This window comes from Pieris brassicae, chromosome 14 (assembly GCF_905147105.1).
Source record: "Pieris brassicae chromosome 14, ilPieBrab1.1, whole genome shotgun sequence".
Taxonomy (NCBI): Eukaryota; Metazoa; Arthropoda; class Insecta; order Lepidoptera; family Pieridae; genus Pieris; species Pieris brassicae.
Genome location: NC_059678.1, coordinates 5605880 through 5619626, shown reverse-complemented (window position 1 = coordinate 5619626; position 13747 = coordinate 5605880). Strand labels below are relative to the sequence as shown.

At 36.7% G+C, this 13747-nt stretch overlaps 1 protein-coding gene across 1 annotated transcript; it reads left to right on the top strand.

Moving 5' to 3' along the window:
• Positions 1–1013: 1013 nt before the first annotated feature.
• On the top strand, positions 1014–13142 carry LOC123718115. Its single transcript, XM_045674507.1, has 13 exons — positions 1014–1273; positions 1471–1630; positions 2108–3462; positions 4394–4512; positions 4586–4716; positions 5858–5965; positions 6550–6667; positions 7096–7231; positions 8243–8402; positions 9328–9430; positions 10448–10558; positions 11030–11241; positions 11806–13142. Exons 1-13 carry the CDS (start codon positions 1104–1106, stop codon positions 12949–12951), a joined length of 4029 nt encoding a protein of 1342 aa, XP_045530463.1. The 5' UTR covers positions 1014–1103; the 3' UTR covers positions 12952–13142.
• Positions 13143–13747: the final 605 nt, after the last annotated feature.

Here is a 13747-nt window from a genome sequence, read left to right as displayed (position 1 = left end):
AGTTAGAGCTTCTTCTGAGACCTAGTAAGTAGACTTTATTCATTCATTCACTGACTCACTTACTCACACACTCAGTTATGCACTCAAGCATGTTGATAACAGTTAAAAATAAATAAAATAAAAGATGTAACGGAATTTTATATAAATTAAATATTTTAAGGAATGTATAGTTAAGTTTGTTATGAAAGAGCTGGAAACCCTGACACAGTTATTTATTACTTAAAAGGGTTCCCAAATCTTACACATTGTAATGCATTTGTACTTAAAATGAATAAATACATATTTTATTATTAAATGGCTTTAAAGATGTTTAAAGGTATGGATCCAGCACTGAGCCCTGGGGCACTCCTACTTATATTTGGCAGATTGATGATTTAGCTTTAACAGGAGGCCCTAATGCCATAAGCGATCTTGCTAACTGCTGTATATCGAGAAATACCGCTGAACAATAGTTTTTCTTTCTAGACCTTGCCATATTATATGAGGAACTACTGCATCCTCCTCAAAACAGTTAGTATTCTTTTTTCATATTATTCCATAGTAGTGACGTGACAACTTTCATCTACCATATTTTCAATAAAATACTAGATTTGCCGTGAGTACCAAGAATGATAAGAAAACTAAAATTGTAAGCAAAAGTAAATTGTAGGCAATGTCTGCCTTAGACTATTATATCGTTAGTTAAAAACTAAGAAGAAATACTATTTCCTTTCTAAATGGTTAAAAATTACAGCCTAGATAGATGGCTTAAAGGTCTCTTCACCATTTATACGATAGCTTTTACTCGGTAAAATTACTTTGCGACAGCGGTGACCAACTAACGCCAAACGAATAATGCCATTCCCATTCAAATTTCATTGGTGGCAATGGAAGCGTATGTCGTAAAGATTTTGTCTTAAGTCTTTAAAAAAAACATTGCTGACAATTACTTAACTTGTCAAACTGATGGAAAAAATGACATCGATTGAATTATATACGCCAAAGTCATGTTATGTTGTTTATTATCTCACGACAAAAATTTAAAAATTAAAGTAACGGATATCGGTTTTCGGAGTTCATATTATGTTTTGAAAGTTTTATTGAGTATTAACTATTAACCTAATATGACCGAGAAGATTTGTAACGATTTGGTGATAAAGCTTAAAGCTCACGGTTCCAATAAAGACTTCTGTGATTTGGCTGCTGCTCATGAGGAGTATCATACAGTATTGAATAAGTTACCTTCGAACGAAAAGACTTCGTTTTCTCTTAATGTGCTGTGCATATTGTGCCGGTATGTATTTATACTCATTCTTTATAATTAATGCCTATTTAAAACCATTATAAATTCGCTCAGCAACAACAAAAATAACGCAAGAAAATATACTTGGTTTAATGACTTATTTTACCTATAAAATAAGAGGCGAGAACTAAATAAGAAAATTAAAAGCAACAATTACACAAGGCCTCTGATTTTGCTTTTCTTTTCAGAAATCTTGAGAAAGTTCCATCATGGAGGAATTCTATAGATAATAAGGATTTTTTAAAGCTGTGCATAGATTGTGTTAGGCATACAAGAGGTGTGACTGGTGAACCACAAGTAAAGACCCTGGCAGCCATTTACCATGTACATAAATATATTGTCAAACAGGTAATAAAAATCATGACTATTAACTGAATCACTTGTGGTTACAATTTTTTAACATAATATTTAAATATTGTATATAGAAACAATTATTACCTCCTCTCCTGTCAATATGCGACAAACCTGAAACCTCAACCAAATAAACATTAACCTACATAGTGTTATAATAATTATAAAAGAAATGTTTAACAGACCCTGTAGACTTGAATCCCAAAGCCAAGGGAACAGCAACAACAACTCTAAAGGGAAAAATAATATTAAATTTAATTGTGTTAGACACAAGTTCTTAAGAAGGGCTTGATGAATAAGTCGAACTGTTTAGCTACCTAATTGTATATTATATTTGAATTTGTTTCAAATTACAGACTTTTGATACATAGTACAATAGAGTGCTTCAATGACACATTTATTGTTTGCTACTAGATTGATAGAAAAAAAGAAAAGCTTTTAGCTGATACTTAAATTACAATGTTAATGTTTCAGAATGTATCTTCTATACCACCGGAATTGGTACTCAAATTATCAATTATGCCATTTGAATCAGACATACTCCTTAAGGAATACTACAAAACATACTGGAGTGTTTTAGCAGATAGAATTACTTATATAGAAAAACTAAAACCATTGAGGATACCAATAGTCAAACTTTTTCCAAAACTAAATGAGGATTTATCGAAAGTGATAAAAATTTATGCAGACCAAAATGATTTCTGTAAAAATATCTTGCCATTTATTGTGAAAAAATTGAATGTAATTTATGTTGATGTTTCTCTAAGTAATTTGAATAAGACATATCAAATTATTTTTGATAATATTAGATCATATGACTTAAGTGGGTTGAAGGATGAACACTTAGAAGAGATTTATACTAAATTCAGTGAGTGTGTTTATGTCATAACAGAGATATCGTCAAAATCTGACTTTAAAGATTCACCGTTAGATGAAATTGTAAGGACATGTCTGTCCCTTCTTGGGCATAGACCAGATATTTTTCATTGCCTGCAGACATTCTATTTAAATTCATTTATGTATATCTTCAGTAGACCAAAAGATGCAGAGAATGTTTTTCGGAATATGCTGGTGTCTTGTGAGACAACTGAAAAACTGGGATATAAATCTATTATGGTGTCGACATATCCATACCTAAATCAATTATTAAGGCTATGTATAGAATATTACCAAAGAAAAAAATTTGAATTGAACGAAAATTGCCTTAATTTAATATTATTTCTGATGGAGAAAGTGAAGAATTGCAAACAACTTATCAAATGCGAAAACTGTAAGATACAAACAGGATATCATGATGCCTTACGTTTAAGTTTTTTAGTGAAAAATATTGTTAATTTGAATACGAAGGAGAAACTTCTATACTCAATAATAGATGAGCAATATGACATTTTAAAAACGTTAAGACTCTTGAAATGTACAAATCATGAAAAGTATTATGCCAAACTCGTCTCAGACACACACAACACAGCGATACAGTTCTACAAATCACAACAATATGATTTTGCCATACGGCTATTTGACTTTTGTATAAAAAATGAATTTGAAACTCAAAATAAGAATTTGTGTCGAGCGCTTTACAATAAAAGCATATGTGAGGCGGACAGGAAATTGTATGTGAATGCATTAAAGGACGCTTTCTTAAGTATGGTCTTTGACAACGGACAAAATGTGGAGAAATATATGAGTTTAGTGCTTGATATAAAAGGTAAAGCGGTGAATAATGAAGTGGAAAATAGTGAGCGGATACAACTAATGTCAGTTCTCGATGCTTGTGATGAAATAAGTGAATATGAAAATTTAGTCCCAATGTTGAGGAAGGTCAAGTTTAGGTGAGTTACTTGCTGCTTAGTGGCCATGTGCTTAATCAACTCGGAGCTGATCTCTCTAACATTATTTATCAGGACTAACCCTGAAATATATAAAGGGAACTGGGTGATGTGAATGGAAACATAAGAATTTGAGTTTGTAATTATTGTAGGCAATAATTATTAAAAAAACCATTAGCTCTACAAGCTTTTTAGCTCTGGGCCTCAGATTTAGGTATGTGTTTCATGATAATTTGTCAATCTAATATATAGGTGATCAGCCTTATGTGCTCAAATCACCCTGTCGACTTTTTGTCCATCCAAAGCACAGCCGGGGATCCAACCCACCACCAGCCACAAAGCCACCAGGCCAGGAGGCTCATCTGATGTTAAGTCATACCCCCATGGACACTCACAAAGCTCGCACTCACAAAAAAACAGGTTCGCAAGTGCGTTGCCGGAGTTTTAAGAATTGGTATGGCTATTGGTTATTTTATTGAAAGACCACAAGTCGAATTTGATCGTAAATACTTAGCCAGCTCTTTCCACATAATGGTAAAACGCGGTAAGAACAGCCTTAAGAAACACTCAGTTCTGGAACGGAGGTGATACTGTGATATAGATGATTTATATTCTGCCTCAACTGATGAAACTCGGCTGCTGGTATTAATCCGAACAACTCCTCTGAACACTCTCCACGGTAAATGCGGTAGAAGATGCAGAGGTACCCCACATCTCTACGCAACGATAGGCTCTTACAAAGACTGTCTCAAGTAAAGAAAATATTGATATTACCTCATTAAATCTCTCAATTAGCAATCTGTCCTGTGCCTTCACGAACGTAAATGTAGTAAAAGATGCAGACACCCCACATCTCCATCATTAGCTGATCAAGCTGCTCGGAAACTCAACATAAGGATCACCTTTTAAGTTATATTTGCAATTTTATTTTCAGTGATCTATTAAAGCAAGAGTTCTCAATTTATGTGAAACTTTGGCCGTCCCTTGTGCCTATAACTGGAGTTATCAGGTCTCTAAATAATATGCTAACGGACAAATATGAATGGACATTTTGTAAGAATTCTTTTTTACTTCAAGTGAGCTTGAGTGTGCTTTTTCTTAATATAAATATTTTTTAAATTTTCAGCTGAAGACAAGACAATAATAAAAAATATTTTGTATGATGTGATGTTGAAGACTCCGGATGTGGTACGAACGATACAGGAAGCGAATTTTAAAGGAATTGTCGAAAAAGTTATTGAAAATATGGAATATAATGTATGTATATCTCAATGTTGACTTGTATGCTGGCTTTGTACGCTATAGATGTTTATATAATTTATTGGTATTTTTGTCGATACAAACTTGAAACTATATATCGACGATATTTTAATAACGTATCAATGTTGATTTTAATTATTTATTTTATTTTAACTGTTATTCTTAATTCTTACAATTTAAATTATTACTAAATCTTTAATCTTATTCATAGTTAGTGACTGTTTATATTTTTTAATAAAAAAACTTGAACCAAACTTGATATAATATAATTTACCTTAATTTAATTCAATAGGCGTTGGTATCTGTATCGGCAATATTTACATATTGCTAAATTTTATTGAGTGGTCACAATTTTCTTGCTCAATTTAGCAAGTGTTTACAAATTTATTAAGTAGTAACATATTTCTTTGCTAAATTTATTAAGTGGTCACGTATTTCTTTTGAAAATTTTTAAATGGTCACATGTTCTTTGCTAAATTTATTAAGTGGTCACGTATTTCTTTTGAAAATTTTTAAATGGTAACATGTTCTTTGCTAAATTTATTAAGTAGTAACATATTTCTTTGCTAAATTTATTAAGTGGTCACGTATTTCTTTTGAAAATTTTTAAATGGTCACATGTTCTTTGCTAAATTTATTAAGTAGTAACATATTTCTTTGCTAAATGTATTAAGTAGTAACATATTTCTTTTGAAAATTTTTAAATGGTCACATGTTCTTTGCTAAATTTATTAAGTAGTAACATATTTCTTTGCTAAATTTATTAAGTAGTAACATATTTCTTTGCTAAATTTATTAAGTGGTCACGTATTTCTTTTGAAAATTTTTAAATGGTCACATGTTCTTTGCTAAATTTATTAAGTAGTAACATATTTCTTTGCTAAATTTATTAAGTAGTAACATATTTCTTTGCTAAATTTATTAAGTGGTCACGTATTTCTTTTGAAAATTTTTAAATGGTCACATGTTCTTTGCTAAATTTATTAAGTAGTAACATATTTCTTTGCTAAATTTATTAAGTAGTAACATATTTCTTTGCTAAATTTATTAAGTGGTCACGTATTTCTTTTGAAAATTTTTAAATGGTCACATATTTGTTTGGTAAATTTAATTTTATAATTTGCAATATATTTTTCAGAAATTGCCGTTAAACGACAAAATGGTGTATATCGCTTTATTGATGATGAAGTCCGAACACGATCTGCAAGACGCCTCCGACAGATTCGGGTGGAAGCAAGCAGAACATGTAAGTGTATACGTCTACGCCTTTAAATATTTTACAAATACATCCCCTCTATAACGCGGCAGACCCGGCCCGCGTTATAGGAAATTGACTTGTAGGAGAATTTGCGTGAAACCATATTTTTTTGGAAACTGTAAAACAAGGAATTTTATAAAACTTAACTTGAGAAATTCCGCGCAATAGGCCGTCACGGAAATCGCGTTATACGTGTATCGCGTTGTACAAGTGTATTATTCAAGAATCAAAGTCGGTCCAGCCGTGCTTGTTCATTACAAATATACAACTTTTAATTTCTATAGAAGAAGCGAAGGGTAAGTGCAGCCACTCTCATTCCTGGTAAATGAGATGGGGCTTCAGCGTGTCTCTCATCGCTGAGGTCGTAGATTCGATCCCCGGCTATGCAGTAATGTCTATTTCCTTATAAGGAAACAAAGGAGGCCGATCACCTACTTCCCTATTAGATTGACAAATCATTAAACAGATACAGCTGAGGCCCAGACCTAAAAAGGTTAAAAGCCCCTTTATATCTATAAATGGCACTTGATATGCCCCTAATTCCATTATTACAGAGTACAAATATATTTCAGACGTTTGACCCCAGTAAAAGCACAGTGTACAAGAGTATCTTGGACGAATACAACGCTTCGAAGGATTCCATACGAGCCGTCGAATTGTTGACTACCCTCAAAAGTGAAATCAAAAATGGTGAGACACATTTGAGTCCTTGCTTATACCGGCAAACTTTTTGAACATTAAACAAGAGAGTGGGGGAAGGTTGCGCATCGTACACACACAAACACACAAACGTCAACTGATTTATTAACGCGACGTCACTCTAGTGATAAAAATCGCTTCTGCAAGGACATTTCAAGATGTTTGCCGGTATCTGTAACAATTTTTGTAAAAATGTGGGTAGACCTTAACGCATGTTGATTTTTAGGGCTAAGACCATAAATTCTTTATTTATTGACGTTCATAAGTTTACATTGTGTTACCTAAATGATTAAAAAATAAAAAAAATATTTTTTACCCTCATCGTTGGAAGTGTAAATCAGATCCATGCCCAGTAATTGGTCGAGCACAGTACTTCTTGTATATGAATTTAAAAGGTCGTTTTAATTTATGTTTTTCAGTGTCCTCGAACCGGCTACCTCACGTGCTGTACTTGTGTGAAATGACAATCTTTCAATTGTTACACCTCGAGAGAACAGTTCACGCCCTTCAGCTGGCCCACCTTGGCCTGCGTTTGGCAAACCTCGTTGGAGACAAGTGAGTCACACTTATTATAATAAATCTATTTAGACCGTTATATCAGTTAATAATATATAAATTTATAAAGCATAGGTTAAGAGGTGTATTAAAAAAAATTATAAATTTAAAAAGTAATTAAGAAAAAATATTTTTAATAAAAATATTTAAACAAACATAAAAAATGGATTTAAAAGTGACAGAAAATAAAAATAGATTAAAAAAGTAGTTAAGAATTTAATTTGGAAAAAAAGCACAGTTAACTATATTAAAAAAATAATACAAAAAGCAAGGATTTAACTATAAAAATGGATAAGAAAAATGAAAAAACAGCACAGATAAGGAAAAAAAATAGAGAAAGCATAGATAAATATTCAAAAATAATATAAACGGATAAAAAAATAGAAAAAAAAACAGCACAGATAAATAAACAAATCAGAAAAACACAGTTAACTATATAAAAAATAAAAAGAAAACATTAAAAAATTGAAAAAAAATAAACAGCACAGATAAAGAAAAAAATTGGGAAAACACATTAAAAAAAAAGGATAAAAAAACATTAAAAAATAAAGAAAAAAAATGTAAAAAGGCACAGATAAATAAACAATCCGGAAAAAGTACAGATAATTACCATTCTCTAGCTTCCTTTGAAGTTCTTCTGTACAAATATTACCTGTCCACATCGTATCCCTAACTTTCTTACTAACTACTAACTGACGTGAGACTGATCTTAAATTATTACTGATTTATGTGTCTTTTTACTTTCTATCTTTAATATGTTTATTACTGTTTAGTTTTTGTTTTAATAACTGTGTATTACATGTATTTTTGCATTTCTTGCCTATCTTATGTAATTTAAATATTTTTTCTTTACTCACAGTGGTTGCCTGGAAGAGATCGCTCGAAAGCGATAAGGTCGCCAGTTGTCCTCCTTTTCATTTAATTATGTTCAATTTTTTTATATTGTAGTGTAACGAAGTGTTAATAAATAAATAAATAATTAGATAAATAAATAAAAGCCAATGTTTGCAGAGTATCGTTCGTCCGCTGTGCGGGTGTGCTGCTCTTCCACGCTGGAGACCAGCGAACCGAATTCGACGCGATCGCAATGAACGCCGTGAAGGTGTGCGCCGTCCTGCTGAAGGACAGGCAGACCGCGGACCCGGCGCTCGTCTTCCTGTGTGAGCTTGGAGTGAGTATACATCTCCAGCACCTCCACACAGAACCGACTTTTAATATTTTTTAAGGAGAAATAAAAGAATGTAATGATATTACTAGGATAGCGTGTACATTACATATACATTATATATATATTTATAAATGAAAGCTATTTTTACTTATTCGTTCGTATATTTATATGTTTCCCGGGGCCAGTCATGTCATGAAACGTGCAATCAGTTCTGTACCCAATAGTTAAACAAGTCGTGACCACACCCAGTGACTCTTTAAACCAAAAACCTACCATTATGTGGTGTAAACTACTGGAAAGTAGAAAATAATATTATCAATAACGCGTTATTCAATCCCCGCCTCGCTCAGTAACGTTTTACAAGGGGAACCCCCCCCCCCCCAAATTTGTTTCATGGTCATTTGTCAGTCTAATATATGACATGACAACGGGATCAAGGCAAACAACTGGCTCGCCTTAAACCTACGCCTGTTATTTATTCTTTAAACATATTTCCAGTAAAAGTAGGCATTTTTTGTTACTACCCTCAAGTTTTAAATTTTTAGTAACTTAAAATAAACATTGGCACCATCTTTTAGGTTTGGGTTAGATATTTTTTTAACGATTTTTTTTTTAACCTTTTAACATGGAGGAGAAAATATATATACAGTGTAACGTCCTTCGATTTAACGACGGACTCCCTAAAGCGTAGAAATATTATATATATTTATTATTATATAATTGGCTTTGGTTGGTAAACCTCGTCTTCCATACTATGACGGATTATCTATAGGACATCTATATAACGCCATCAAATACACAGTCCGTTATATATAGTCATAGTCGTTATATAGAGTTTACACTATGTATGTACAGCTTCTGGGACACATGGGAAGTCTATAAGCAGCTGGACTTGACTTGAAAGATTAAAAGTAATTTCTACTTCCAGATCTACTACGCGAGGTGTAAAAAGCTTTCAATAGCGGCTCAGCTTTTAAGGAAGGCCGAGAAGTGTGTCGTCGATCTAATTGAACTATGTCCCGGTGTACACTGTGAGTTCAATTCTATCTATCTATATCGTTTGTTTGTTAGTCTGTGGAAAGGACGCTTTTAGCCCTGTCATTAGAATTTGAAGATTTTCCTTCAGTTCCAGTATTTATTTAGACCTTCCTAAATAAATACTGGAACTGGTCCAGTCGAGAAGTTTTTCTAGTTTTTTGATTGTGTATTGTTTACAATTTGTATTTTGTACACTTTTTTGTTATTATTTTAATTTTAATATAAAAGAACTCGACTTGTAATTAATAATGATGTAAAGTCGTTCGAACCCAAGCCAGTATTTTACCACGTTCACATATAAAACATTCTGAGGAAACTGGCTTAGGACAACCGTTTGTGAAGCTCAGAAGACTGATCAGCTGCTTCTCTATATATATATGTCTCTCATTTCTCTTCCCAGGAGATGTGGGCGTCCTCCCTTTCTGGTCTTTTTGACCTGTCATGATGGACGCGAGGAAGCCTACTTTAATTAATAGAGTGTGCTATCACGTCTGTTGAAACAACTTCTCTTTTCTATTCATGAGCGGTTCGTGAATTTGTGGGACACTACTCGATCTGATCTGAAAGTTGTTAAGTGATACAGCCGCCCGTGGGCACTCAAAATGCCACACGGCTCGCAGGTGCGTGCCGGCCTTTCATGATTTGGTACACTCTCTTCTTGAAAGAACCAAAGTACCTTATGTTTTTGAATTTCTGATATTTTTTCCTCCTGGGATTTTCAGTGGGGACTTGATGCCCCGGGCTCCAGCCCGAAGGCCTTAAATGGGTCAGGCATACATGAATTGTAGTTAGCGCCACCTAGGGTCGGGAAGCTAGTTTTCGGTTTAGTGCTGGATTGCGTGTCTCATTACCACTTTAATCTTCATAGATCTAGAAGCCCTTTGAATCCCATCTTCTTTTATACGCTTTAAAACTATTCTCTACCTAACCTGAGGCTCGGACCTAAAATGTTGTGTCGCCAAGTGGGTTTTTACAGAAATTATTATTGAGATGAGTGTATTCATTTTCAGTGGACCTTGCGATTGGTAAAATAATGGAGCTGGGTGTGATGATGAGTGATGTGTCTCTTCTCTCCGCTGTGAACATCATTCAGAGGCACTATTTGACCGCACAGCCAACTGGTAAGTGTCTTGAATTGTTGCTTAACTCCATTTGAATATTGACCAACTGCTGACGCGGTTCCAAACAGCTGAAGATGCCACACCGACGGCTGAACAGAATGCGTGTGTGTGATCTGTCTTCTCGCTTCCTCTCAAAGTGGCGAAGACCTTTCCAGCCCTGGATTATCGCGGTGATGCCCGATAGCTTCGAGACCACCACCTTGAGAAGCGTTTTGAGGCCCAGGTTTTTAGGTCTGGACCTCAGATTTTAGTGTCATTCATTTGTGAATTTATTCCGCAAGTCGAGGACCTTCTATGCCTGACACACGCCGTTGAATTTTTGGCAAGTTTACCTCACGATGTTGCAATGTTAAATGCACAGCCGAGGATCGAACCTTCGACGTTAGGGATGAGAGACGCCGAAGGAAGAGCAACACTGCTCGGTTTGAGCTGCTGAATTCGGTTTATTGGTTGATGTATGATGTATTTCAGAAACGACATGGCTTTCGCGCCGACGTCACCAGCTCCAGATAAGAGTCTACATTCAGCAGGCGAGCGTGACGTGTGCGTCCGTGTGCAACCGTCTGAAGTTGTGGCGGAGGGCGAAAACGGCGGCGGGCGCGGCCCTGACGCCCTCGGGCTCCGCCGCCCACGGCAGGCTCTTCGCCCTCCTCTGTGACCCTTGCCGACCGGACGATGCGAAGGTAGTTAGAACGTTTTCTGTATGGTTCATTTTTTTTATACGGCACGGCATTGAGTGCACATGGTATGTTCGCCATGTGCACTCAATGCCGGAGGGATCGCGGGTGCGTTGCCGGCCTTTTAATTATTGGTACTTATAGAACAGGGGCAAACAAACGGGCGTGAGGCTCACCTGATGTTACATGATACCATGTACACTCAATGCCAGAGGGCTCGCGAGTGCGTTGCCGGCCTTTTAATTATTTTTTCTTATAAGGGGCAAGCGGTCAGAGGGCTCGCCTGATGTTAAGTGATAAAGACGCCCATGGACAATCTCAATGCCAGAGAGATCTCGCGAGTGCGTTGCCGGCCTTTTAGGAATTTGTACGCTCGTTTCTTGAAGGAATACAGATTGTTTTCTGACTGTGTCGTCAGGTGGACATGGTATCTTGTAAAGGGTGTTCAGTTATTACAAGGGTTTTGCCTGATATGGCCCGCCTATTAGATTGACAAAGCTCGAGACAGAAGCAGAAATCTGAGGCCTCGACCTAAGGAGGTGGCGCCACTGATTGTCTTATCTTTTTCAGATTAAAATCGACAATCGTCTCAAATATATCCTGGGCTTGACCCGCGAGATAAAGCCTCAGAGCGAAGATGCCGAGAAGACTCCGCCGAAGTCCTTCAAATATGAAAACATCGAAGTTTCCCTCAACTGCTTGACCATTGGGGATAAAAGCCCCACCAGCTCGTATACCTCTGTGCCAGCTTTTCACATGCCAGCGTTTTTGGACCACGTCCGGTGCGCGTGCTACGCGTGCGCGGTCCCGGCGTGTTCCATCCTGGCGTGCCTGACGGCTTCCTTGGAAGCCTCCACGTTCTTCCGGTCGAAGGAGGCCCAAATCGCCAGAAACTACTTCGAGGGGGCCACGGAAAGTTTCAAACTCGCCGAAGCGAAGTTGAAGTCGATTGACAATTCAATGTTTGAAGAATATATCGCTGATGCAGTCCAGACGAGGTATTTGGAGGAGTTGAGGACGATGGAGGTGGACTTTTTGATAGAGTATGCGTTTTTCGAGCTGTCAAAGGGTCGTCTCGACAGGACGAATGAGTTGACGGCCAAAATATGTGGGATCTGTCAAAACGTTGACGCGTATGTCAAAAATGAGATATCGAACCTGATGATTGCCACGTGCAATCTGTCAAAGCCAAAGAGAGCGCAGATGAAGCATCTGGAGGTCGAATTCGACAATTTGAAACTGACGGAAGTGCCGAAGACGCCGGAGTCGAAAGTGATGCCAAAATTTCAGACTCCGAAAATCGTTATCAACGAAGAGGTACCAAAGAGACTGAAGCCTTTCAATAAGTTGTTGGACTTCGATAAAAAGGAGGAGACCCCGAAAAGGGAGAAGCCAAAATTCAAAGTGCCGGAGCCGAAGATATCCAAACCGAACGTGGAGACCGTGACGCCTCGGCCTTCCCGATCCAGACCAAAAGTAGCGGTCGAGGAATCTCCGCAGGAGTTCTTCACGCCGAAATCGCCAGAGGAGAAGTTCTTCACGCCGTTACCGAGGACCTATTTGAGGCCGAAAAATCTGGAAGCTGAATTTCTGACTCCATCCGAACCGAAGAGGTCGTTGCGGAAAAAGGCCTTGCTGAGAGCGACCAGCCCCGGGAAACTCGAGACGGTCGGGACGAGGTCCAGACGAGTCAAACAACCAAATTTTGATGATTGACTCCGTAACCAGTGTGACCAGGATACTGTTGGGACTGGAGTAGACTGGATATATAGGTGTGATTGTGTATGTCTGTCCAGAAGATTGTCATTGAGATTTTAAATTTAAATCGAATTTCTTCATATATTTAATAAAACTTTCTTTTCTTCTATTTTAAAGTCAATTTGTTGTTTAAATTATTTTTTCTAACGACTTTTATCTTTTCTATTCAATATATTTCCCAAATTAACGATTAACAATAAAAAAAATTGTTATCTATGAAATTAAAATGATAATAACGTTTTGTGTTTTATTGTCGCTACTCCCCTCTTTGAAGGCACTCTCCTTAAAGCCTCAGCTAACATCGGAATATTGGGCATTGACATATCGAATAACGTCAGTTTCGCGGTCATTTGGAGGGAAAGGCTAAATTAGCCTCCAAAAAGCTTGGTGTGCTCAGCAAGGTGAGACGGTACTTCACTCCGGGCCACCGCTTGCAACTATATAAAGCGCAAATTCGGCCCCACATGGAATACTGTTCTCACCTCTGGGCGGAAGCTCCCCAGCACCAGCTCCTTCCACTAGACCGTATTCAACGAAGAGCGGTTCGAATCGTCGACGACCAATCACTTTCCGTGCGGCTTGATCCCTTGGCGTTGCGTAGAGATGTTGGGTCCCTCTGCATCTTCTACCGCATTTACCATGGGGAGTGTTCGGAAGATTTGTTCGGTCTAATACCCGCAGCTGAGTTTCGGTATCAGACGTCAAGGAAAAATACAAAATACCATCACCTCGACGTCCGTCGTTCCACAGCTGA

Coding starts and splice junctions, on each gene's coding strand:
- LOC123718115 (XM_045674507.1), top strand. CDS start 1,104: ATGACCGAGAAGATTTGTAACGATTTGGTGATAAAGCTTAAAGCTCAC. Junction 4,513..4,585: donor CAAATATGAATGGACATTTT/GTAAGAATTCTT, acceptor TTAAATTTTCAG/CTGAAGACAAGACAATAATA. Junction 9,431..10,447: donor ACTATGTCCCGGTGTACACT/GTGAGTTCAATT, acceptor ATTCATTTTCAG/TGGACCTTGCGATTGGTAAA.